The sequence below is a fragment of the Pithys albifrons genome, chromosome 7 (assembly GCF_047495875.1).
Source record: "Pithys albifrons albifrons isolate INPA30051 chromosome 7, PitAlb_v1, whole genome shotgun sequence".
NCBI lineage: Eukaryota > Metazoa > Chordata > Aves > Passeriformes > Thamnophilidae > Pithys > Pithys albifrons.
In genome coordinates, this window is record NC_092464.1 from 48,516,389 (window position 1) to 48,543,187 (window position 26,799).

Below are 26,799 nucleotides of genomic sequence, written 5' to 3' on the forward strand. Positions count from 1 at the left end.
TGCCGGGCTGCTGTAATATTTCTGCATATCTTGAAGTCCTGATGACATCAGGAACCAGGTAGTTTCTGTTTCCTTTCTGAATTCTCTCACTCGTTTTTCCAGTCCGGTTTCTTGATTAGACCTTCACTCTTCTTTCTCCTTCCCCCTTACTAATTGACAATATGGATCCATTGTTTTCTTGGTCACTATTTTTATTTGGTACTGGAAGAATTGCTGTAGTTGTTGTTGTTTGGGTGCCTGTCTCAACCACAGTCCTCTGAGAGTACTGGATTGTGGCTTCATAGGCACAGGCCAGGCCCCAGTTCAGTGCTAGAAGCTGCTGGTTTCCACTGGGGTAGGCAAGGCACCCTTCTATCAGTGTGTGGTACATCGGTTTGCCAGAGTCACTTGCCTCTTCAGGTGTGAATTACCAGGCTATGGGAGGTGATAACCACCCTAGGAACCTGTCCAAATCCTTCCACACACTCTGCCACCCTGGGATCAGCTGCCTCAGGACACATTTCAGTATCACCTCATCCAGAAGTTTTCTTCTCTTACACCAGCATGACAATGGACTCCACAAACCACATAATATGCTAACAGTGTTAATTAGTAGTATTAAACAGCTCATGTAAGGATCAACAAGGAGCTCAGGAGCCTGCATAATAAAACCATTCACATTATCCTTGAGTACAGAGAGGGATATCTATTACCTCATGCTCTCCACAAGATACCTCCCCTTGCCAGGGCAAAGCACAGCACCATTATTTTTAGTAACATGTTCTCAAGCTCAATAAAGTAAAGAGATAAGCAGTGTTGCCAACAACCTCTGTGACCCGTACAGGAGCACGACACTTAATAACCACTGTTGCTATAGCACGCTTAATACGAAACTGTTGTTATCTCATGCCCCATCCTACGTGTCAAAAGGACTGTGGTGGGTTGACCTTGGCTGGAAATCAAGTGCCCACCAAGCTCCTCTGTCACTCCCCTCCTCAACAGGATGGAGGGGGAAGGAACCAAGATGAAAAGAAACCTCATGGGTCAAGATAAAGGCAGTTTAATGAAGCCAAAATGGTGCATGCTCAAGCAAAGATAAAAACTCCAAAATTATTCTCTGCTTCCCATCAGCAAGGGATGTCCAGCCATGTCCTGGGCAGCAGGGCTTCAGTGTGTGTAGCAGTTGCTCTGGAAGGCAAACACTGTAAATCACGAATGCCCCCTACCCCCTTTCCTACTCCTTTCTCTTAACTTTTATATCCGAGTAGGCATCATACAGTCTGGAATACCCCTTTAGTCAGCTTGGACCAGCTGTCCTGGCTGTGTCCCCTCCCAAGATCTTGCCCACTCCCAGCCCACTTGTGAGGGAAGAATATGGGAGAGAGGAGCAGCGAAAGCGCTAGTGTGTTATCAGCACCTTTCCAGCATAGCACGGTGGGTGCTGCTTTTGGGGAAACTAACTCCATTCCAGCCAGCCCCGACAAAGAGGTAGACAATAATACTTAATGACAAAAACCCGATTAGAAACCTGGTTCACAGAAAAATGAGTTACTGAATGCTCTCCTGTGAAATATTCATCTTCGGCTTATTGATCTCTCTTCCCAGTGTGAAAAGACCATGAGAAACGACGACTTAGGGAACAATTGCATTTACAGGAGAAGCCTTCGCTCCCCAGGTGATCCTTACACCGCGGAAGAACAAAGCAGCAGCATCAGCATCTGTCTCTGGCCGGGGGCTGTCATGAGAAACTAGGGGGACAGTACGGCGCCTGGGGACGCAGCGTTGACTTTCCACGTATCCTAAAGACACCGCTACTTCATTTTTAAAAATGGCATTTCCTACACTCCCGCTGCGGCGGGAGCCCAGAGCCATCCCGCCGCTCCCTGAACGCGCTGGCAGGAGACGGATGCTTGGGTACCACCCACACCCTCCGCGCTGCGGGACACGGGTGAGGGCGCGGGGAAAGGCGCCTCGGAGGCGGGACAGCCCCGGTTTCGATTCCCCGAGTGCGCCCCCCGCTCCGCCGTGACGCGACGCTGGGGGCGGGACGCGGGGCGGAGTATTAAGGGGCGAGGGCCGGAGCGTGTCCTGGGGTCTTCGGCGCACGGCGGCGGCGGAAGGCAGGCAGGTACGCACGCAGATACATGGATAGATGGATGCGCGCCCGCAGCGACTCCTGGTACCCTCCCCGATAGCGGGGAATCGGCCGCCCTGCGCCTGCCGCTCCGTGCGGGATGCGGGACTGCGGCGGGTCTAGGCGCCGCTGGGGTGCCCGCGCTGCTCCATCCCGCACCCATCGGTGCCGCGGGGCTTCCTACTCCGCAGGGCTCGGCCTGCCCCGCGGGGCGAGCAGCGGCCCCCGGGGGTGGCTCCCCACCTCGGCGGAGCTGGTGTGAGCTTCCTGTGTGCTGGAGCAGTTCCGGAGAGGGTGGTGCTGCCCTGATGGGGAGCGCGGGTGCGGGTTTGGCTTGCGGGCAGCGAGGGGGCTGTGGTGTTTGGGAAGCTTGCCAGGGAATGTGTGGGGTGGTTGGAGGAAAAGGAGAAGAGTGCATTCCTGCTCCTGCCAGGCATCTGGGAGGGTGTGTTGACCTAGTACCGTTTGCGCGGAGGAGCTGGGGGAGTTGTGTCTCTGTTCCCGAGCTTGAACAGGGACAAAACCTTGGCATAGGCCGGAGCGAAGCATTGTCTGCACTGGGTTTGGATCCTTTCCTTTAAAAGCGAAACTATTGTACGAGGTCGTCACTTCGTTCAGTCGTGACTTAACAGACTGTTTTCAGCCGGAAAGGAGTTTAGGCACGGTGTGTGATCCAGAAGAGCACAGCAAAAAGATCTCACAGGTTTTTGTATTCCCCCTCCACCCTCCAGTTTGCAGATATTTAACTTCAGGTTGATAAGTGTGTTTACTGAGAATGAGAAGAGGCTTTGATTTCCCACGGAAACATGCAAGAGGGAGTGTTTCCTGCCGGTGTGTTTACCAACATGCAATTAAACTTGTCAAGCACTGGCTGTGAACTGTATAAGCTTGAAAACCTTGATGTTAGGGCAATCTTGGTGTATTTTGTTTGTTGTTGTTGCGGTTTTGCCCCGTCATTAGGATGTCGAAGACTGCAATTAGTTGTCCCCTCAGTCTTCTGCAGGCTGAATAGACCAGGTGACCTCAGTGGCTCCTCATCATAAGGCTTCCCCTCCAGACCCTTCAACATCCTCGTGGCCCTCCTTTGGATGGTCTCTAATAGCTCAATATCTTTTTTATATTGTGGTGCCCGAAACTGCCCAGTATTCAAGGTGAGGCTGCACCAGTGCAGAGTAGAGCAGCACAATCATGACAGGAACATTGCTAGGCTGAGCAAACAACTGCAGCAGTGTAAACATCTCCCTCTTGGGCGAAGTTAAGTCTTGTGTGGCTGAGCAAGACTAGGGATTTCAAGATCATTTTTGCTTCAGAGAGAAACTGGAGGGTTAACTTTTCCCACTGTTGTGAGGTTTTGAGGGTTTTTTTTGTCTTATAAAACAGTAATGAACATGCTTCTGCATCAGTTTTTTTGTATATAAAATGGGAGATGCAAGTCGCTGTTATGGGCTCACCTAGGTGGGCCTAAATTTGGGCTCTGAAGTTTGGATTAGGCTGAAGCTGTCAGCTGACTTGAGCTGGGCTGAGCTAACACCTGACCTCTTCTAGCCAGTAATTTTGTATTCCATACCACATTAGGACATCATCTCCAGGGAAGCAGGAACCAGTGTGGGAGTGGTTAAGGCAGTCGCTTCTCAGCCCTCCTCTTGGGAGGATGCACGATGCTGTCCCAGGGGGGATGGAGAGGACCAGGCCCACCACTGGCTCACAGGGTACCTCAGGAAAGTAAATTGTGTTGTTCTGGGTCTCTCCTTTCTGCTTGAGTTTGTCTCCCTGGGAAATAAGTATTTTCTTAAGTAATGTGTAGTTAGGACAGTAGAATTTGTTTGTTCGTTAAGAAGTTGAGGTGGGGAACTTGTTGTTGCAGACTTGTGTGAGTGTATATTTGTACTTTCTTCTAATTGTCTCTTTCTTTCTGTGAAAAATATATGTAGTTTTAGCATAAATGCCATTTGAAGTGGTTTTTTTCTTTCCCCTCTCTTTTCCTCCGTTTCCCTGGTGTTAGGAGGGAGGCTTTTCTCTCTGTGCTTGGGGGGGGTTGGCAGTTGCTTATCTCAAACCAAGACAGTCGTTTATTAGTTTACTGGAAATCATAGATATTTATATGTATAAACAGATGTATTTCTTAAAAATACAGCTCCAAACATGGCTCAACTGTATGTTCTCTTAGGTATAGCTTGTTACTGTTAGGCTACACAAAGGGAAGAATCATTTGAAGCTGAAAGTAAAGAATTCTGTTTTGTTTCACTTAGCAAAACAAGATGTGCTGGGGAGCAAGGCCAGACCTGCCACTCTGGAAGCTGTGAAGCAGTCTTCAAGGAAAGCTAGTCATGTGCTTGGCCTGAGTTCAGCTTGCCAGGAAACGAGGAAGGATGTTCCAGGATGCCACCTGTTCTGGTTTTGGCTGGGATAGAGTTAGTTTTCTTCCTACTAGGTGGTACGGTGCTATACTTTAGATTTAGGATGAGCATAATGTTGATAAAACACTGCTGTTTTAGTTGTCGCTAAGCAGTGCTTACCCTTAGTCAAGCATTTTCCACCAGTGGGGAGTCTGTGGGAGGGCACAGGAAACTGAAAGGGAGCACAGGTGGGACAGCTGAGCTGAACTGGCCAAAGAAATATTCCATACCAATGACTTTGTGATCCGTGTATAAATTAGGGGGAAAGCTGGCCAGCAGCTACTGATCAGGAACTGGCTGGGCATTGGTTGGTGGATGGTGGGCATTTGCATTGTGCATCGCTTGTTTTGAATATTCTAATTTTGGTTTTGTTCTTGTTGTCATTATTTTCCCCTTCCATTTTTTTGTCCTATTAAACTGTCTTTACCTCAACCCATAAATTTTACTTTTTTTTTTTCCTGACTTTCTCCCCCATCCTGCATGAGGTGAGAGGAAGGGTGGGGAATAAGCGAACAGCTGTGTGGTGTTTAGCTACCTGTCAGGTGAAACCATGACACCACTTTAAATCCAGGATGATGTGTCATGGCCTTATGTGAAGACCTTTGTCACCAAATTAGTCAGCAATGCATTGAGGTCTTGCCTATGAACAGAGAGGCATCTGAGATTTTTTTTATCCTTTGGTAGTATTGTTTTTCCTTGTAATTTTTCTAAGGACCTTGCTAAGATAGATGTCATTTCAGTGATGGTGAAAACGCCTTATGGACAGGCCCCTGACATACCAAGTGGTCTGTTGGAGGTGGTCTGACAGGCTTGTCCTGTTCTTGGGTATACAACTCTGCTTTCCCAGAAAGCACACAGGTTCTAAAGCAGGTACAGAGCTGATGTCCTGGGGTGTTTGCACCTTATCTCTTTTTTTTGGAAGGGGTTGTCCCGTTCCTGGCAATGTGCTTCTGATTTTCATTTCCTTGCTATAGTGCTTCCTTGTCTAGTACTTTTTTTGTATGCAAGTCAAACATAAATCCCTGCTCTAAAGATTTGTAACATTTCAGTGTCCATCCTGTTTCTGTGGCTTTGTTTCCTGGCCATACATCTGAAGAAGAACTGAGCCTCCAAGCTTCTCATTTATCGGGTCTGCCCTGACATTTACATAGGACTTTGTCAGGTCATAATGAAAGTGCTGTTTGGAAGATCTATATGCAATATCCTTTTGCTGGGTGACTCCAGGAGTGCCTGGACAGATGGTGCCAGTTGTGGGCATGTGGCTGTGGAGGGGTCCCTCTGATGTAGCAGGCAGGGTGACGAGGCAATTTCTTCTTGGTGCCACCACCTCTCAAAGCCAGCTTGCTGTTGTTGAGCAAGAGCTGAGAGCCCTGAGGTTTCCTGTTGAGAAAACATGAATTATTCGAGTGCTGGTGGAATGTATTTAGTGGTCATTCAACCACAGTTCAGATGCATTGTTGGGTTTTTTCTCTCCTCTACCTATTGCCAGTTTCTAATGCCTGCCTTTTAGGTTAAGGAGGAAGGAGTGATTGCTCTGCTTAATAGGATTGAGGAAAGCAGTCTTTAAAAATGAAATTTACTGAATATAGGCGATTCTCATTTGTAATACTGTTTTAATGCAGATGCAGAGCTCCTTAAGTTGTTGTACTTCATTTGTTGCTTGCATTATGGAAATCTGCTGTACCTTGAGAATAAAAACATTATTCTACTACTGAGTAGTGCCAAAGGGTTGAATCCTTAAAGCTTAACTTTCAGGATCAACAATAATTAAAAGTATGGTTGTGTAGACCTTCTGCTTTATCTCTGTAAATGAAACAGTATCACACAGTTTCTCTTTTATGCAGACAGAAAAAGCAACTGCTTACATTCGCTCTCAGATTTATAAAGTTTTTAGTCTTGCCAGTGTCAGATGTTCAGAAAGCACAAGCTGGCCTCTCGAGGCTGATAGCTGGCGTAAGGAACACAACATTTTTCAATAATGAGAAATGAGTTTTCTGGGCGGTCTCTGTGTTTTCAGGCTTGTCTTCTGAAGTGAGAGGAATCAAAACTTTGGCTTGTAACCCCCCTAAAGCTGCCCTGCTTCTGACAGCAGACTGACTGAAGCAGTGCAGTGGGACAATGACCATCACAACAACATAGGAGTTGGTGACATGTGAAGTAAATGGAAGTTTTGACCACTGGCAACAGTAGGGTTTGAAGCCTTTTGTTTCTGACTAAACTGTATAATCTTTCATTTTAATGGTTTGAGTAAAAACTGATGTGATTCTTGTTGCTGTCGTGGGTGGTCTCAGAAGCCATAAAAGAAGTAAATAGAGTAGACCATGTTGTCTGTTTGGTTGTTTGTTTTGGGTTTGTTTTATTTCTGTGAATGATAAGGTCTCAAGAATGCACTGAGCAGGGTCTCCCAGACCTTAGGGTGTTTCATGGAGTCCATGGTTTAGGAGAAATCCCTGCTTTATGAGGGGAACCTGCATCTGACTGGGGTGGAGTTAATTTTCTTTGTAATAGGTGGTATGGTGCTGATAAACAATAACAGTGCTGATAAAACAATAACGTTTCAGCTGTCACTGAGTAGTGTTTGCACAGCATTGAGGCCATCCCTGTTCCTCAGTCTGCCTGCAATGAATAGATTAGGGACGCACAAGTGGTTGGGAAGGGACACAGCTGGACAGGTGACTCAAACTGACTGAAGGGATAGTCCGTGCCATGTAGCATCATGGTCTGCAGTGAAAAGGGAGAGAGGAGGGAGCTTAGGGAGTTTAACCATCTCTAGGTTGGAAACTGGGTGGGCACTGGTCTGTGTGTGGGAGGTAGTAAATGCCTGCCTTTGCATCACTTGTTTTGTTATCATTCTCTCTTCTTCCACGTCTCTTTTGCTTACGGAACAATTTTTATCTTGACCACTACTTTTTTTGGTTTTACTCTTCCTTTCCGCATTCCCCATCCCACTGGGGACTTAGTTGCCTGCTGGGGTTGACCCACAGCACTTACCCCAACAAACTCACTCTTTAGTTCTGCTCAGATACATCTGTGACCTTTACCTGTGCCAGTTAAGGCAGAGGAATAGACAACATTTTTGTTTAATGCTCCTCACACTCAATAGACTTTACATAACAGATCTTCAGTTAGTCCATTGGTTTGCTTTAAAGTTGTTTATGCTTCAGGAGGATGTTAGGCAATAGCAAGACATGCGGTGCTAGTCAGCATGGCGATTATTTTGGATCATTAACTTAGATGTCAGATTTGCATGCCAGTGTATCCCTTGGGTCTGCAAACTTGAGTGTAGTTGCAAAAGCCCATAGCAGACATCCCAGTTATTTAAATGATCTACAGTCTGAAGTTTTGGCTGGGAAACACCAGTGCTGGAAAAGGATGAGAATTTGTGTTCTGCTGGAAATCCTACTTGCCTGGATAGGGAGGGGGGATGACATTCTGCCTCCTGGTCTGAAATAGGGAGTTTGGTTCCAAAATTTCTCAGCACAGGACACATTTGAAAGTCCTTTTAAAATACATGTTGCAATTGATGTCTTTTGTACTTTGGGAAAGATAATCCTTTAAACATCTTGTAAATAACCTTATTTATACTTGTACTTTTAATAGATTCTAAGGAAAAATAAGACAAAAATGTAATTCTGGGAAAGAAAATCACCTCAGTAGAAGCATAGCTTTCTTAGAAAAAAAAAGGAAAAAACTTGAAACTCACCTGTAAATTAGAAAACCATTGGTTCATGTGTACTCCTACATGAAGAAAATCCTGTGTAGTTGAACTATTTTAGTATTCTTGAGGAAAATAATTTTGCAAATCTTCCAATGCCAAAAAGTTGAAATGTGATACTCTTACAAAAAAATGTGAGGTAGAACCATCTTTTAGCACTTGATTTTTATTCTTTGTTCTGTTGCTCTATTTTTTTCATTTTTACCTTAATAGTGTTCATATTGTGCAGTGAAAAAGAAGTCCTACTTATGGTATGAGTACACTTGATTTACTGTCTAGATAACAGTATTTTTAAACTATATACTGTATTCACATTGCTCAATGAACTGATGATTTCATTTTCTTGGGATAAATGTCAAAATTATTCCTCTTGCATGACGGGTTGCTGTACCTCCCCCTTGTAGATAGGGCCTCTTTTTCTGCAGTTTAGTTTCTATCCAGGATTTCATCTGTTCTTGATGCTTCCCTGGAATTATGGAGGTGATGTTTGGATTGCAGACATCATCACAGAGTGTTTATTTGTGTAATTTAATGACACATAACTTCCAACAGGGCTTATCCCAGTCAGTCTGAAGCAGTTTGAATCTGAGCTTTGCGTTTGCACTTGGTTCTTCTGCTGTTTTCTCTTCAGAGCTGTGGGCTGTTCTCCTCTGTAATTGCCAGCCTGCTGACATGCTTTTTGTGCATGGCTAAATGTGAATGCACAGTGCCACCCGAATCTCATCACACCTCTGTTCACAGTACAGTACTGATTCTCGATGTCTCAGGGTCATAGAGAGAGCACCCTGGAGAAAATATGTTGGTAGTGTTTCTTGGTTTGTCTGTAAATGTTATACCTAAAAATACTTAGTTTGCTTTGTTGTGAAGATACCTTGAAGATGTCTCAGTCCTGCTTTCAGCTGGGATAATTTTTTTCTCAGTAGCTGGTGCAGTGCTGTGTTTTGAGTTTAGTATGAAGACAATGTTGATAACACACTGATGTTACAGCTGTTGCTAAGATGTTTACCCTAAGTGAAGGAATTTTCAGCTTCTTATACTGCCTCTCATACTTGTTTTGTATATTCTAATTTTATTAATAGTGGTAGAATTAGTATTTTCCTTTTCTGTCCTGTTCAGTTGTCTTTATCTCAGCACAAATTTTACTCTCTTCCTCGATTATCTCCCCTACCCCACTCAGGGAGGTGGGGAGCAAGCAAGGTCTGTGTGTGTTTAGCTGCTTGCCAGGTTAAACCATGACATTATGTTAGCAGGTTGTGAAAGGTTACACATTTTATGGGCTTTGTTTCAGGCCTGCTAATATCTGGATAATAAGTAAGTATGTGCATTCCCATTTGTTGAATTTGTTATTTAACAGCAGTGAGATTTGTGAGAGTCATACAGGTTTTTGCAGGTAGTGGAAACAGCTTTTAATCATAAAATCAGTCTGTGAAGAATGATTCTATACAAGGCTTTAACACTGGATATTTCTCATCTGTTTTTAATGTGCTGTTTCTCAGCATACACAGAACTGTTTTTCCTCTTGTGTTTGTTTCTTTTGTCTAGCTTCTTGACTGTGTGATTAGCTTTATGTAATGAGCTTGATTTTAGAATTTTAATGATGAAGTATTTTTTCAATAAGTTGCAGTTGATGCTAGTTTCAACCTTCGTTTTCTTGACCACTTTCTATATTCATTTTAATAACTGTTTTGAGTCTGAATCAAGGTCCTCATGCATTATTAATATGCTATGTTAATGTCCTTTCACACAGTAATTAAGTTTCTAAGTATACATTGGATTATTGAATGTCCTAATGGAGAAGCTGGACAAAAAAGTCAAAAAGAAAGAGCAAGTCAATCACTTTTGTGTTTAATTAATTGAAATGTCTAGTTTCATGAATCTCTTAAGCATATGAGTGATGTTTGTTCTCTGATGTTTCCTTCTGCATTTAGTGTGTGCACATACATTGAAATAATTTTGAATCCATTTAAAGGTAGTATAAGACCTGAGAAGAAACACTGAAAAAAATGCATACCAATGGTAGATCTGGTAAGCTGAGACTGATTAAAAAGCAGATGGGAAGTTGAGGAGGCATCAAGAGTCTATCACCTGAGCTATATTTTACTATTCTAACTGCAGCAAACAAAGATGTGCTCTTTGTCCCGCTTTTCAAATATGCAAAAGCTAAGATGAAAATTTAAGTTGATTTTAGGGACAAAAGTGTCCCATAAGTCAATGCTTTGGTTTGATTAATTTTTTTTTACCCTTCATTAGCATGGATCCCATGGAATATGTGCAGAATATGAAGAAAGCTGGGAACCATGATTTTAAAAATGGAAATTACTCTTTGGCCATCATAAAGTATGATCAAGCTCTACGTACTCTTCATTATTTAGGTCAATGGGTCCTGTAAGTATTCTTGAATTATGAGATGTAAACCATAAGACAAACCTGAAATATCTAGTTGTACAATTAATTCAAAACTGTATTTCTTGGCCTGACACCTGATTTTTTTGTATCTTTTGTCACTGTTTAGTGTACCAGTTTTACAGTTAAAGAAGAATTGCTGTTCCTTACATATATGTGAGAGATTAATTAGTGACTTTAATCTGAATACTTTTATGTAAACATCAGTTATAAATAAGTGTAATTAAAGCTCAAATTGATTTTCCATAAACTGCTTTGATTTCTGTTAAATTACTTCTGTTTCTTGGATGACATATTGTGGATTAATCTTGCTATGATTTTGCCATGACCTGGTTGTGTTTATGACCTCTTGTTATGTGGGGTCATCTGATTATCTGTAAAATGATTCATGCAGGTTACTTTATTCTTGTTATTTGGTCTTTCTTAGTACTCTCAGTTTTTTTAAAAGATAATTTTTCAGAAGATTTCTTTGGGTATTTCTTTCCAGATGTTAAATGCTGTTCATCAGTTAACATCAATTGCTAATGTTACCAATGATTAAATAGTTGAGTAATATGTTAACTATTAAATATTCCTTGCTACCATATATTAACACTGCTGTTAACCTAATTGAATACCAGCCATTCATTTACTGTGAACCAGACTAGTAAAGTAAGCCTGGAGCATATGCAGGGAGTAGGATGGAGCAAGAACAGAGCTGAGCAGGCTCCCTTCAGCACTTGCCCCTCACTGTCATCAGTGTGGCTTCATCACATCATAGGGATCTGTCCCAGGCATCTCTGTTCCCCTTGCCGCAGGAGTGCATCAGGATTTGCTTGCATGCAAGTGTGTGCTGTGAACACATTCAGTGTAGTTAAACAACTTACTTGAGTGTAAATTAGTAGACAGTAAGAAGGTGAAGGATGTTCTGTGGCATGTGCTGTTTGAGTGCAGGCAAGACAGGCATTCCTGGCTCACGAGTACCCTGTGCCCTGTAGTTTGTGTGCCTCTTTTTCCAAAAACACTCTTGTATCCAGCAGATGCTTTATATACTTTAGTTTATCCTCTTCTGTTAAATATATTTCTTTATTTCTGAGCTGATATAAATGTGGATTCTTCTGTTGTCTTACTCAATTGGTGATAAAGTAGAACGCTTTGAGGGTTTTTTTGTGACCAAAATGTGTTTAGCTTTCTTTCCATCTTGCAGCTTCCATTCATATGTCTGTTTTCTCCCATTCTTAGCTGCTGGCTTTCACTGAACCGTATGGAGGTGTATTGAGATGTTCTGAACTCTTTCTAATTCCCTATACTGTGTTATTTTAATGGATTGGCTTTCTGCTTCAGAAGAGTCCAGGTTATCACTAAGGGTACCACTAAGGTATAATTTAGAATGTCTCTAAGAGATTTTATAGCTGATGTTCAAATGATCTTTTATTTTCTACAACTGCCTTTTTTACCTCTAATTCTTTTAAGTGGGTGATACTTTTTTTTATTTTTTTTCATATGACTAGCTATATAGTGCAATCCTTTTTCAAGCAAATAAACAGTAATGCTAAAAATATATTTTTAGGTGTGCCCGAGACACAGCTGTGTTGTTGTGCAACAAATCAACTGCCTTGTACTGTCTGGGTAAATGGAATGAAGCAGCGTTTATAGCCTGCCAGAGCTTACATTTGGATCCACATTATGTTAAGGTATTCAGATGTTTAAGCTGACAGTGTTTGCATGCCTTCCTTACGTTTTTAATTTAAACAAATGTCATTATCTTCTTTTTATTGTCTTTTGGCTTTGAAGTATGATGGGCAAATACAGCATAAAATTCCAGAATTGATGTTTGAAACTATACATAAGCATCAGATTTACTGCTGTGATGGGACTTCTAATATAGTGAAGCAGATCTCTTTTGCACCGGGAGTTGCTGGTTCTCCCAACGACTGAAGCACCAATGCTATTCAAGAAATAGAACTGTTTCATTAGTATCCCAAACAAGGTGATAGGGAGTGATAAAAGATAGAAATCTTACATGGTGCTGTGATGCTTGAAACCTGGGGATGGCACAGCACAAACTGTGTCTCTGGTCAGGCCGTGGCACACTGTGCATGTTCTGTCTGTGGTGAGGTTTGCCAGCTTTGTGTTCACCTGTAGTCTAACAAAGCCTGGCTCAGAGTACAGATGCATCAGTCACTGAGAGCACTCAGCTCTGGGATGGGCACTTAGTTTGGAAGGCTCCCTTGGGTGCTGTGTGCTAATATTCTTTATGTGTTAATAAGTCTCAGTTCCTGGGAACAGTACATGGTGATCAAGGTCATGTTGTATTTCCAGTGGACAGAACAATACACTGTTTTAGCTTGTGATTAAGTACATGCTGATTAAGTACACATTGACTCAAATAGTCATCTGTTAGGAATAAGTAGCAGTTGGACAGTATTTATGATATGGAGGCGTACTCTTGGATTGGCTTTTATGTACAATAAATAGCCTTTGGGTCTAACCCCTACAGACTCCAAGAGACTTTAGTAGAAGGTATTTGATTTAGATACAATAAAATTCCTCAAATACCTATTTAATTTGGGCTGTGTTGCAGCATGCCAGTTATCTAATTTGAACAAATTAACTCCACTGTGACTGAGCTGGTACAGCCTAATTCAGTGGTGAATATAAATATTTTCAAGTGCTATTGGCTGAAAATATATGCATTCTGGTAAATACTGTAAAATGCAGTGATGTGGAGACATAAATACACATTCTGGACCTTGTGACAAAAAAAAAAGTCTTATCCGGAGCAGGTTAAAATATAGTTGCTGAAAATGTATGTTTCATCTTGTAGTTGTTTTCCAAGTTTTGTATTTCAGGATTTTTTGCTCTTAGTATCTGTCATGACATCTGTAGCATATTGTGAACTTCAAGGGATTAGAATATTTTATTGCACTTTTTTTTTGGACTTGTGTGCTACATAACATTTTTATAACATAATTAGAGAATTTAGAAAAAAATTACAATATTGTTACAAAATTGTTTTGTAATGAGTATCTCTGTGTATTTTCCCAACAACTGTCTTTTTGTTCTCCTTTTTTTCAGGCTTATTATAGAGCTGGCCACTCATTCATCATGTTATCACAGTCTCATGAGGCAGTTTCTATGTTTCATAGAGGTTTGGTTCTCCTGAGTTCTTCTGGAGATCAAACTCAAATTGCTGATTTTATAGCAGGAATCTTCATAAGTGTCAATGGTAAGTTCAAATTAAGAGCTTAAGTTTTCTAAGAGCATTTCACAAGAGATGACAACACAAGTCCTTGGTAGGATGTCCTTCATGAGATCATTCCTTTGGTCCTTCAGTGCCTCAGGTCTGTTTGAGGATTATGAATACATTGAGGATGTGGTTGAGTTGGCCCAGTTTGTGTACAGCAGATGCCAACAATCACAAAACTGTGCAGAGTGTCATGTTCTCTCACAGGTGTTGCCTAAAATCAGCTCTTAAAAGAAACTTCTAAGACTCATTTGGTGAGTTCTAGAAGCCAGGCATTCTCATTGCATGATCACAGCATGCTGGGTGCCCTGAGAATCCATTTGCCAAAGTACACACAGAGGTATCTTTTCTACAGCTTATATGTTAGCATTATATGATTATTCACTTCTTGTTCCCCTGCATTCCTGTTACATATGCATGACATACCCCAGCACTTATTGGTATATTTACATATCCCCATAAAAGGTCTCTGAGGGGCGTCTCTGATGGTCTCTAGTGGTTGTCTGTGTCTTGAGCCCTGAGCCCCCAGAGTTCTTAGTGACTGCCTTATGACCTTCTTTAAGACAATACCCCTAGTTATACATCAACCCTGCATTGCCTGTTTGGCTGCTTTAGTTCTCTTCATTGTTTCCTCACCTTGCTTGGTTGGTCCTTCTAAATCACTTGGCTCAGCTATATGTAGTTTATATGGTACATTCTACCACAAGAACTATTAGTTCTTGTTACATCTCAAAACTCAGATATCACTGGAACATGTAAATTGTGGATTAGTAAGAAAATGACAAAATTCAGAATGAGGGAGACAAAGCTGGAGATTTGGAGCTCCAGAGCCCAGAGGCTGTAGTGGTTTTGTCCAGACCACTCTGCTTTTATTTTAGGTGTATTCGAAAATAGAAGATACGCAGTTTAAACTTGAGTTTACAGAGCAGTGTAATCCAGTGTGGGGGACTTTCCCTCAGCTAGTAAAGGACAGCAATGAAAAGAGGGAGTGTGGCCTTCCTGTGGCATTGTGTGGGTTTTTTGAGCTCTGTCCATCCCTGCCCTCTCCTCAGTCTCTCTTCCTCTGCTGGCTCTTTCATCTATTTAACAGGCTTTGTCTAATGGGCCTGCAAGCATGCCAGGAGATTTTGGTTGTGCCTCCACTGCCTTTTCTTGAGCCGTAGCCATGTGTAAACGTTGTTGATAAGTTTTAGCAACATGAGTAGCTCATCTACCCCCAAGTAGAAGAACTGCCATGAGTTTGACATTGTCTTGGGGCTTCAAGGTGTTTCTTGAGCATAGGGATTAATTTTTTCCCTCTTGTTTAATGAAATCTGGCCACTTATAACAGGATACTATTTCAGTTGGGTGATCAGGGTCATTTAATCTCCCATTTGGCATTCCCTTGGGTATTAATCAGTGCTAAAATCATCACTGTGCAATGACATAATTTGGTAGGAAACTCCCACTTTTGAAGTTCTCTGTATACCAAGTAGTTTTCTAATTGCTTATTCTTGCAGATGAACGAACCTTTCCACAAACTTTTCACCCTGCGCATGAGTATATTTTCAGTGCAAGGTTCAATGCACTGATTTGGCAACTGGTGATAGAAAAGCTGGCCCAGAAGGGGAAGTGGCGGGTAAGTGTCACTGTGTCGCCTCCTGCTGCGTGGTGGGCAATCCTCTCTTACCTGTTCAGCATAACCTTGTGTTACCTTTGAAAGCCAAGACAATGAATATATGTTGCTGACTGGTTCATATATCTTGATTTTTAAGACTTGAAAAATGCTTGTAGTGATAAATAATTTCTGATATCCATTTCTGGAAGGCTTACAATGGGCTTGAAGTCTGGCTGTTGTCTCTCATATAGTTATGGTGCCATCTAGAGTCATTATTCTTGAAAGATGTTAGAGGGGGAAAAAAACAAGTTTATTTGTGGTCCCCTTTACTTTTCCTTCTGTATGACAAGCTGGATTTTGGAAACTGTCTGTGACAGACCCACAATTAAAGGAACATCTCTATGGAAGTACATGGTTGTTAAACATACCTAGATAATTTAGAAAACTTATAAGGTAAATCACCTGAAATTGTTTTAATCCTCTTTTCTCAAGTGGCACTGGAGAAAGTTGATCCTTGTCACAACTGACCTGTATTGGATGGTGGTGGTGAGGTGCTGGCAGCAGGGGCTGCAGAGTCCCTGTGTGGAGTGACCAGGGCTGCCCCACTTCCATCTGCCTCAGAAGCCCTACTCCAGGTCATGGCTGAGCCCTGTAGCCAAGATGGTGATGCCTTGGGGAAAGTGTGTTTTAAAAAGGGCAAATACCTGACTGGAAGAGTGAGGGCGAAGAGTGAGAGAAACAGCCCTGTGAGCACCAGGGGTGGAGAGAGTCAGGAGGTGCTCCAAACCCAGAGTAGGGGCTCCTTTGCAGCCTGTCCCAGGCAGAATGGAAGCCTCAGTTGAGGTCTATCAGGGAAATCCTTCCGTGGAGTCATGATGTTCAGAAAGGACCTACTTGCTTTCTAAACTCCTCAGAGAGGTATCTAGATGCAGCTGGATCCAATCCTAGTCCCAGACTTGGTGAATGTTTTATATCTGAAGGATTATATAGGTGTAATTGAGCCTTTATACAACTTTATCCTTCAGGATTAAGGATGGCAAACCCAACATATTTATATGAATAAAATAAATAGCTTATTTAAATTGATAATGATCAGGCTAAAAGACTTCAATCAGAATTATTTACCAGACAGTAGAGATAGTTAGAACAATTAGTATAGTGTACTACTTATTGAAGCAGTATTGAAACAATGGCATTAAGTTTCTAAGTGTGCTTGTAAGATCACTAATGTGTGGGGTTTTTTTTTCAGTCTTGTCTATTGTTGCTGTCTGAGAAGAAACAGTTGCCTAGTAATCTCAGAGTCAACCAGATATCTCTGAAGAATCTCTTTGAGGTAAAGTAATATTCTTTCTTTTTTCCTTGTGTCTGTATCTGTTCTTCCTGTTCGCTTTAGTGAGAGAATTTCCATCTTGTGTACAAGAAAAATAAAATGAAAAATAATATATGGATGTTGTATTATTATGATAAATCATCTATTTTATTCCTTTTCATTTGAAAATTTTAAAAGTCTCTAATTTTGTATTTCCTTTAATCTGATCAAAAGAAGACATTTTTCGCTTGAGTACAGTAAGCTATCTGTGTCACACTTGTTACCTGACAATTTAATCCTGAAAGATGTTTGATACCATTGAAGTTGTGTATGCTTTCCAAATAGAGGAACTTAGGCTATACATGGGATAGGTTATACTTTGCCAGCCTGTCTGTGGACTGCTTCATGGTGTGATCACACGGAGCTGAACTGGGTACAGTGTTGGAGTTTTCCTTTCCTTCAACACACAGTATTTTTGGTTGGATGCTTTATACCTAGGCAGTAACTGCTAAACTTTCTCCCTTAAAGGTTTGGCACTTTTCAAATTAGAGAATTTTGGCAAGATGGGAGCATATAGTCATAGACCAAGTAGCCACAATTCCTAATACCTCTCACAAAGATGATGGCATCTGTGGACAGCAGAACTTGATCTTGGCTTTGCTGAAACTCTCTTTTCTCGTGATTCCTCATGTTCTGCAGCATTTGAAAACCTTCCTTCAATGCTGACAGAACAAAATAAAATCTTCCAGCTGTCACAAACTGCCATGCTTACACAAACTTGCGTTGGATGCCTGTAACTGCATGGTGTCTGCCCACTGATACACCCCAGGGACTCTGCCCACCATGCTGTGTGATGAGGTGGCCTTGGAGGGCTTGCTGCTGCTCACCCCTGCCTTTGTGCAAAACCAAAACGCTTGGAATGCACTAAGGGGTGTGCAGCCATGCTTCTGGTGCCTTGGGAGGCAAGGTGTAGCTGGAGGCTGACTGAGCCAGGAGCTGCTGGAAATTCACCAGCTCTGCAACTCAGGAAGAGCCAGTGTCCATAGCAGTGACTTACCATCTTTCTAAAGGCATCTCACAATGTTTGTGTCTCTTACCACACAGTGGTAAAATAGGCCACCCTGGTTCAGTTCTAGTTTATTAAAGCATTTTTTATGGACTACTAAAAAATTCGTCTCTGTATCATTTCTGGAGTTTATTCTTTCATTTCTATGTGTGTGTTAATTATCGTTCTGCTGTGGGTAACCTACTTTTATTTACGGTATGGTTGGACATTTATTGAGAAATTCCATTAGGCTTTATCATGGAATCAGAATGATTTGGGTTGGAAGGGACATTAAAGATCATCTAGTTCCAACCCCCTGCCATGGTCAGGGTCACCTTCCGCTAGACCAGTTTGCTCAAAGCCCTGTACAGTCTGGCTTTGAACACTGCAAGGAATGGGACATCCACAGTTTCACTGGGCAACCTATACCAGTGCCTCACCACCCCCACAGTAAAGAATTTCTAGATTTCTTACAGCACTGTGATTTTCTTAAAGAAATTTTGGAGGATCTTAGCTGTGGGCTACACAGTACCTTTGCTTGACATTTACTGGATGACAAATTAAGGTTTAAGGCATATGGATGGAATATGCTAGAATTTGCTGTTAGACTGTTACAGTGCTTGTGGTCATTTTGTCATAATATCAAGTTGGGTTTTTTTTCCCATAAATATATTTCAGTTAGGTGCCTGACAGAGTGAGCAGAAGTCATTCTGAACAATAAGGGTAATGCAAAGGATATGAGTCAACATCTCTTCATAGGCTTGTTTTTAGTGATAGCAGAAGAATTAGTGGATGGATATGTGCAAACATGCCATGTTTAGGTATCATTAGGCAGAGGTGTCTGCTGTGTTAGTGTCAGCAGAGTAACTCCTCACACTGGCAAGAAAGCATGGCAGCACAATAGAGGAGCCGTGTACAGTGTCTTAGCAAAATATCTTCCTTCCTAGGAAAGGAAAGCAAAATACCTCATTGAGAGAGGAAGAAAAACATGAGTTCCCTTTCCGCAATAGTGTGTCCGTAGTTGTTGAATTGTCCCCACCAATGTTAGCTATTCTAACAAGTTTGTTGTACATGTGGCAAGCTGAAAGAATGAAGATGAAAAATCCCTAAGCAGTGCTTCTCTTTTGCAAAAATTAGAAAATGTGGCTTTCTGACAATTCATCTTCCCCTGCTGCTACTACATTCACCCTGTAATTTGTTATATTTTGATTTTGTAACTGCACAAACAGTAATTCTTGCCAGTCAGAATTTGGCATGAGGTATTAGAAAAAAAGATTTATTTGTGGATGTTGGAAGCATGTGTGAAGACTGCTATTTAAAAAGATGACTGGCACAAATAAAAAAGTTATATCTGAACAGTTTCTGACAACCTCTTCATGTCCTGATCCTTCTGGCATATTGTGTTGATTTCCATCTGAGCTTCCTCTGCACACCTCCAGAGTACCCTGTATTGCTGTATCCCTTGTAAGACTGTGCTTCATGTTCATTAAGTCTCGCTACAACATCTGTTTTAAGTTCAGCTGTCTTCTGTTCAGGCTGTGTGCTTTCACAGAATCCCAGAATCACCAAGGTTGGAAGAGACCTTCAAGATCCACTCAGCACAACTATACTCACCCCTAACCATTTCCCAAGTGTCACATCCAGGTGCCTCTTGAACACTTTCAGAGATGGTGACTCTACAGCCTTCCTGGGCAACTTATTTCGATGCCTGACTACTCTTTCAGTGACATTTTTTTCTTATCTAGTGTAAACCTTCCCTGGTGCAACTTAAGGCTGTTTTCTCTCCTTCTTTCACGTGGGTCATGGCAGAAGAGACCAACCCCCACCTCAGTACAACCTCTTTTGAGGTAGTTGTAGAGAGCAGTGAGGTCCCTCCTAAGCCTCCCTTTCTCCAGGCTAAACAGCCTCAACTCCCTTAGCTGCTCCTCATTGCACTTGTGCTCCAGACCCTGCCTCAGCTTCATTGCCTTTCTCCGGATGCACTCCAGCACCTCAGGGTCCTTTTTGTAGTTAGGTGTCCACAACTGAACACAGGATTCAAGGTGCAGCCTCACCAGTGCCAGGTAAAGGGGGTCAATCACTTCCCTAGTCTTTCTGGCTACACTATTCCTGACATCAGCTGAGTGGACATGAACATCTAGAGCAAGTCCAGAGGAAGGGCACTAAGATGATTAGCGGGATGGAGCACCTCTCCTGTGAGGAAAGGCTGAGAGAATTGGGATTGTTCAGCCTGGAAAAAAGAAGGCTTTGGGTTTACCTAATTGTGGCCTTCCAATACCTGAAGTGAGCGCACAAGAGAGAGGGAGAGAGACTTTTTCCAAAAGCATGTAGTGGCAGGGCAAGGGTGAATGGCTTCAAACTGAAAAACAATAGGTTTAGATTAGGTATCGGAAAGAAATTCTTTACTCAGTTGGTGGTCAAGCACTGGAATAGGTTGCTCGGAGAAGTTGTGGATGCCCCAGCCCTGGAAGCATTCAAGGTAAAGTTGAATAAAGCTCTGGACAACCTGGTCTAGTGGAAGGTGGCCCTGCCTATAGCGGGGGGTTGGAATTAGATGGTCTCAATTGTTCCTTCCAACCTAAGCCATTCTATGAAAGGCTGTGAAATAAATAGTTTCATTTTACAGTGGTTATAGCTTGTTATTTTTCCACTGATTCTTGTCACAAAAACATGGAAGTAGAAATGAAACAGAAATGCCTTTTATGTACATAAAAATAATGTGTTGTAATTGTTCTCTTTGTTATCAGACTTCTGAGTTGTATGGTCGTGGCGAGAAGGTTCAAGAAATACCAGAGTTAGTCAAGTGGCTCATTTCCATTGGGGCAAAAGCTAAATCCATTGGAGCGTATCCACTGCATGCTGTTATCAGACTGTGTGTCAAAGCAAGTGAGTGACATCTGCAGCTAAAATAAAACAACTGTGGCTTTCATCAGAGAACTGACACCTAGAGCTTTTTTTAAATTAAAAAAAAATCCCAACAACTCAGATCATTAGGTATGACCTCACATGTGCCAATAAAGCATTATTTTAGAATTGTTGTAAACATTCTCTTCGATCATCTGTGCCTGATAGTGGTGGAAACCTAATAGTTGTTTTTGTGTGATTTGAAGAAAAATTGTGATTGATACAGGTCTTTCATAACACAGATACATCAGCTTTGACAAAAGTATGGTATTTCTTCCTGCCGCCTCAGTGTGGAGCAACCGTTTCTATGTGTGTGAAAGGGTCATGAGCCAACCTTAGATTTGCATCTTGCCACTCTATTGGAGAAAAAAAACCTGCAGATCTATTTCTGTAAGTGTACTTTTTTATCATTTCAGCAAAGAACCATCTCTTCAGGTGGTTACTGGCCCAGAGTCCTGACTTGAAGGATAGGATCAACCAGCAAGACGGAGATGGGAGCACCCTCCTGCATATTGTGGCCTCTTCCAGTGAATATTCCCAGAAGCGCAGTAAATACAATTTTTTTGGTTTTGTGTGTTTTTTGTTTTGCTTTCATATGGAACAATCAATAATGGAAGGAAGTTTCAGACCTTGGAGTCCACTGTTTCATCCTAAGGAAGAAACTGAGGAAGTATCTGAATGTAGACTTTGTAATGGCAACTAATGTTTAAACATTTGACCAATTCCCTTTCAAAATTGTATGCCTGACGTATGGCCAGTTGCTTCTCTCTTCGGGTTGACTGGTTAGGATTTTCCTACAAGTGTGCTGCAGTTTTTAGAATCACAGAAAGTGATTCTAAAGTGATTATTTTTAAAGTTTGCTGTGTCCTTAAATTCATATTAGACCACCTGGAGACCTCTCCTGTTCTTTTAAATAGATGAAAATTTAAGACCTAGGTAGCAGCATACCTTGTTAGAGCAGGAAACTAGGAAGGATGCTTTCCTTCACTTTTTCAGTGGGGTTTCTTTTTTCCTCCCTGTATTTTTCACTCTGCTCACTAGGTGGCAACACTAAACAAACATCAGTGCCAAGATAACACCAAACTTGTAGGTCAGTGCATGGAGTGACATTCTGGTGGTTTGTTTTAATAGCATGAATGAAATGTGCACAACCTATATCTAAATCATTTTCTGGAAAGGTGTAACACATCTTCTGCAGCAGTTCCATCTGCTGCTAAATGACTTACACATTTCTAGAAGAGACTGTATATGTGTATATATTTATTTTTCCTTAAATTAAAGTTTAATAATATTTATTATATAGAGATTGTCTATTTCAATATGTATTTAAGTTTACATATTTATATATTATGAGTATTAAATATCATTGGATCATTAAGGTTGGAAAAGATCTCCAAGATCTTCAGATCTTTTGGTGATATGTCAAGGATGGTGGTCTAACACTTACTTGCTCACCATCGTTCAGTTTTCTCCTGCATGACTTGGTGACTTGGGGCTCCTGTGCTGTTCTGAGGGCATGTCTTGTAGCAGGTGTGCCTCTTTTGAGGCAAGAGGAGTACAGGCAGCTGCCTGCAGGGCTGTAAAGTTTTCCCTGGGAGTGCAGTGTGACATACATACGAAAAAGTAAGCATATCATCTTCCAGAATATTAGATACAGGATCAAGGCTTTAAATCAGCGTCATATTTATTGTTCTTATGTGTAATCTGTAATACTTGTGGTGAAATGCTACAGAGATTAGTAGTTTCTGTTGAAAGCAATGGAACCTACTGTTAGTCAAACTAGACATCTTTGTTATAAGGCTTATTTCCAAGAAAATCATGTGCTTTTTGTTGCACAGGAAAGAAACTCAGTGCCTGCCTGTGTATATTTATGCCTGAATATGTGAATTGTTCTGGTTTATCAAGTCACCTTCCAAACCTTGTGAAAAAATACCTAACAATACCTCGTTCTGGAGATGCTGGAAAAGTTTAAAATTTTTCAATTAAAATTATGCTCAAAATTGTGCCAGGAAATTAAAAATAACAGAAAAACAGAACAAAACCCCTGAACAATGTGAATTATTCTTCCTCTAATTTTTATTCATGTATTGTTTTAGGCCAAACAGAAGATGTGATCATGCTCCTGAATTTTGGAGTTGATCCCACGGTTCCAGATGCACGGTCAAGATACGTCATAGATATCTTGAAAAAGAACAAAAACTTTGATGCTGTAAAAGAAGTCAGCAAGTACATTGAGAAACACACTTCCTCTGAGAAACAGACAGGTACTACAGGCACTGTGTGCTTTTCCTGTTTTAAAATTATATCCTTCAGGTACAAAATTATTTTAATTTGAAGTGGTAACTGTGGGTGGGTTTTATGTAACTTTTCCTCTGAGTTGTCACTGTGATTTCCTCAGTCAATAGTGAACATTTTGTCCTTGTCTGAAGGTGACTGCTGTCCTACTGTTCAGATCAAACTTGGTTTCATCTCCGTTTTCACATGTGTATTGCATATAAGTTTATTGGAAAATACTGGGTTTCATTGTGCTTGCATCTTAGGGCTGCTTGGAAACAAATTCCCACAGCTTCTTTTTCTTTACTGCAGAGATTTCTGCTCTGGAGAAGGTTTTAGCACAGTGTTTCTCAGTTAGGAGGGTAACACCATGACACCCATGGTGGTTGTCACCTTGGCTGGTGTTTCAGGTAGCTCAACCTGTCTTTTGTGGCCAGGTTTTGCCCTTTTTCTTTTTTTTTTTTTTTTTGGCAATGCCAAACCTGCACGAGTGTTCTAGACTTAGTGGAAGTGGGAGGCTGAAGAGTAAGCCCCAGCTTTACAGATAACAGCCTGAGGTTAGTCCTTTTTGCTAAAATGGTGACCAGCTTTGTCTGGCTCTTTATCCTATGGGGTAAAACTATTTTATTTGGTCTTTGATATACCTGAATTCCTCAAAGCTTTTAGGAAATTCAGGCCAAATCTTTCAATGTTTATTTAAGAGCATTTATTGGGACATCATTTAGAATTTACTTTTGCCTATTATATCTCTTAAACCTGTGGATATTGTTTTGGTGTAGTGGATTTTTTGGGGGTTTGGTTTTTTTTTCTTTTAAGAAAACAAATTATTTTATGGCTATGTTTTTTAAATGGCCCCAAGGAATCAGACAAGCTCAGGTCATCTGATTAAAACTGTATGCTGTAAACATCACTGGGCTTAGTCATCTACTCTAAAAATTCTGAACAAGGACATAATTGCGAGACAGCATTTTCCTGCTTGCATACAGATGAACTTTGAAACTATTACAATTGTCAGCCTACTGTATTATAGTAAAGAGTGTCATGGGTTTACCTCAGCTGGCAACTAAGAACCATTCAGCTGCTCACTCTCTTCCCCCTTGCTCCCATGGAGCATTGAGATAAGAGCAGTTCGATAATTGAAAGTAAATTAGTAGTAGTAGTAGTATTAAAAATGATGAAAAGAAAAAAAGAGAGAGGAATAAAACTCCAGAAACACCAATGCTGCACAGTACAGTTGCTCCCACCTCACTGACTAATGCTCAGCCTAAGCAGTGATGGGCCCCTCATGGCCAATTCCCCTCAGTTTATATACTGAACATGACTTTATGTGGTATGCAATATCCCTTTGACCAGTTTGGGTCAGGTGTCATGGCTGTGCTCCCTCCCAACTTGTGCATCTGCTCCCTGGCAGAGCATGGGACACTGAGGAGGCCTTGTCTCAAGGTAAGCACTTCTCAGAAACAAAAAATCAGTGTTTTATCAACATTATCCTCATCCTATATCCAAAGCATGGCACTGTACTCGCTACTAAGAAGAAAAATAACAGTATCACAGGCAAAAGCAGGAGGACAAGAGTGTATTTGATGAAAGTATCAAATGTCCTTTGAGATCAGAAATCCATCACAGGACTGGCATTGCAGTAAGAGTTTCAGCCATCTGATTTTAATCTGCTACTATGCATTTCTTAGAACCCTGGAGTGTAATGCACTGCAATCTTGCCCTGAAAACATGCTGGCAAGAAAATGGATATTCAATTTCTGTAATGTTTTGCAGGGGATAATGGAAGTGCCATAGCTGATACGGATTCTCTACGGAATGTTCTCGAACAGTTTGTGCAGTTCTATAGGTTTGAAAATGGAGCACTTAATAAAAATGTATTGAAGGAAGATCCTGTTAAGAGATTTCTGAAACTGCTGTCTTCTTTGGAAGGTGCAGTGAGTTCCCATTTCTCTCTTTCACAAAACTTAATTGCTGTGAAAAATGTTTGATGCTAACATACGCATATTGCCCTTCTACCCATCCTTCTCTTTTCTGTTTCTGCAACTGTTATTACTGGAATGATGTGCTTTTAGTTATATTTACTGTTGTGTTTTTCACTTAGAACCACTGGATTATGAAAAAATTCAGCATGATGTATCAAAATACTCACTTGGCTGACAGCATAAGGATGGAAAGATGCATTTTGCTGTTCTTTGCTTTGAATTTAATGACTTCATTAAATGAAATTAAGTGAGATTAGTTTACATTGAGATGATTGTCATCATAGGGTTTTGAGTGGGTTATGTTGTCTTGAATATCTTGCAGAAATCCCTGAAGAAATCCCATGCAACATCTCCCAGGCCTGTGCTAACAGCTTCATAAAACAGTTGCTGGAGAAGCAAATGTGGCATAAAGTTTTGCTGCTGCTAACAGGGAAAGCCAATGGGGAAAAGCCATCCGGTGGAGGCCTCTTCAAAAGCTGCAGCCTTTCAGATGTTGACATTGGCAACATTATCCAGCAGTGTGAAAGATCAGATATGCAAGTGCACCTCGTAAGATGCTTGCTGGAACAAGGAGGTGAAAAACTGTGTAATGTTAATGTGCTGTAAAAGATCCAGTGTGTTATTTGACATGTTGAGAGTATCAGAAATACCAACACATGGGTTTTTCTGTCTCTGTGTAAGTTCAGCAGTTGGTTGGAGTGCAGTCCATTGGCTGCATCTACTGTGTGCTACATGGGAAGGTATAAGGCTACATGGGCAGAAGATGTTTATCAAATGAAATTGGTCTGTTAGGGTTGGTAAAAGGACAAAGATTATTGTTGCTCCTTGTAGTTTCTTTTGCTTTCTTGATTTCTCTGTCTTCAGCCACAATATGGTCCTGATAGAAGCTTTAAACCACAATCTCTGGGTTGAGCCTGCTGTTACAAGTAACTATTTCATTGGTTTCAAAGGCATGACCAGATATCTTTCTTTATTTGATCTAGTGTAGATGTCATTGTTCTTCATATTTTGCATAAGGTTTTTCCTAGGCATCTTTCATTTAATCTTAAAACCTGGTGCTAGCTTTAAGTTATGGACAGGATCCTGATGAAGCCTGTGAATGCCAGAGGTGCAAGGAGGTTTCATGTTTCAGTCAGTAACTGAGTGACTTGAAGAAGATATGTACTGGCCTGTGTCTTCCTATCACAACAGGAAAACTGGTTGCTCAGTTTAATGGGAGATAAGCAGACAGTCAAAAAGTGTTTAACAGATACTTTCAAAGAACTGACAAAAATATCCTCAAAACACCCGTCACCTGCCTGGCAATTAGCACATGCATGGCTTCATCTGTTTAGTACTTTTTGTAGTTAGCAGATCTGGCAGACCAGATTTAACCCCTGATATTTTCCTGTCCTTCACACCAGCTCTGCCAGATGGAATTGGAACCAACTCTGAAATACCACTTCGAATATGCCTCAAAAAGAATTACTTTGAACTGGTGTATTTGCTGCTGACCAAAGGTGCAGATCCTCAAAACCTCTCTGTTACACCGGGAGATACTCCTTTGCATGCTGCAGTTTCCATCTGTTTAAATAATAGAGGTAAGGGTTTTGCTGTTGAAAATATCCCCATTTATTACCTGTCCAGCCCACTGCCCCTTCTGCTGCTGTGCACTGATGTGCTGGCAGAGGCAGCAGATTTGATGTCTGACTGTCTGACGCAGGCCAAAGGATACACACCAGTCTTTGTCAGGCTGATGTGTTCTGCTCTCTGGTTGCAGTGTCTGGAGCTATGAGGAGGTAATGGCAGCTCAGGTGACAGTGGGAAATCAAGCATCTGCAATGTCTCCATCAGTT

General features: G+C 41.4%; 1 protein-coding gene across 3 annotated transcripts in view; it reads left to right on the top strand.

Annotated features, from left to right (window-relative positions):
• The first annotated feature begins 2,035 nt into the window (after positions 1-2,035).
• TRANK1 (tetratricopeptide repeat and ankyrin repeat containing 1) overlaps positions 2,036-26,799 on the top strand; it is a 49,168-nt gene continuing 24,404 nt past the window's right edge. The window contains exons 1-12 of one of the 3 annotated variants that reach the window (XM_071561444.1): positions 2,036-2,107; positions 10,475-10,609; positions 12,177-12,300; positions 13,685-13,835; positions 15,353-15,471; positions 16,700-16,783; positions 20,552-20,690; positions 21,125-21,256; positions 22,805-22,972; positions 24,756-24,911; positions 25,287-25,538; positions 26,368-26,544. In XM_071561444.1, coding sequence (XP_071417545.1) covers positions 10,476-10,609; positions 12,177-12,300; positions 13,685-13,835; positions 15,353-15,471; positions 16,700-16,783; positions 20,552-20,690; positions 21,125-21,256; positions 22,805-22,972; positions 24,756-24,911; positions 25,287-25,538; positions 26,368-26,544 — 1,636 coding nt within the window. In that variant the 5' untranslated portion in view covers positions 2,036-2,107; position 10,475. Of the gene's footprint in view, positions 2,108-3,781; positions 3,823-10,474; positions 10,610-11,905; positions 11,985-12,176; positions 12,301-13,684; positions 13,836-15,352; positions 15,472-16,699; positions 16,784-20,551; positions 20,691-21,124; positions 21,257-22,804; positions 22,973-24,755; positions 24,912-25,286; positions 25,539-26,367; positions 26,545-26,799 lie in introns of those variants that run through there. The other 2 variants (XM_071561445.1, XM_071561446.1) reach the window with 2 other exon arrangements.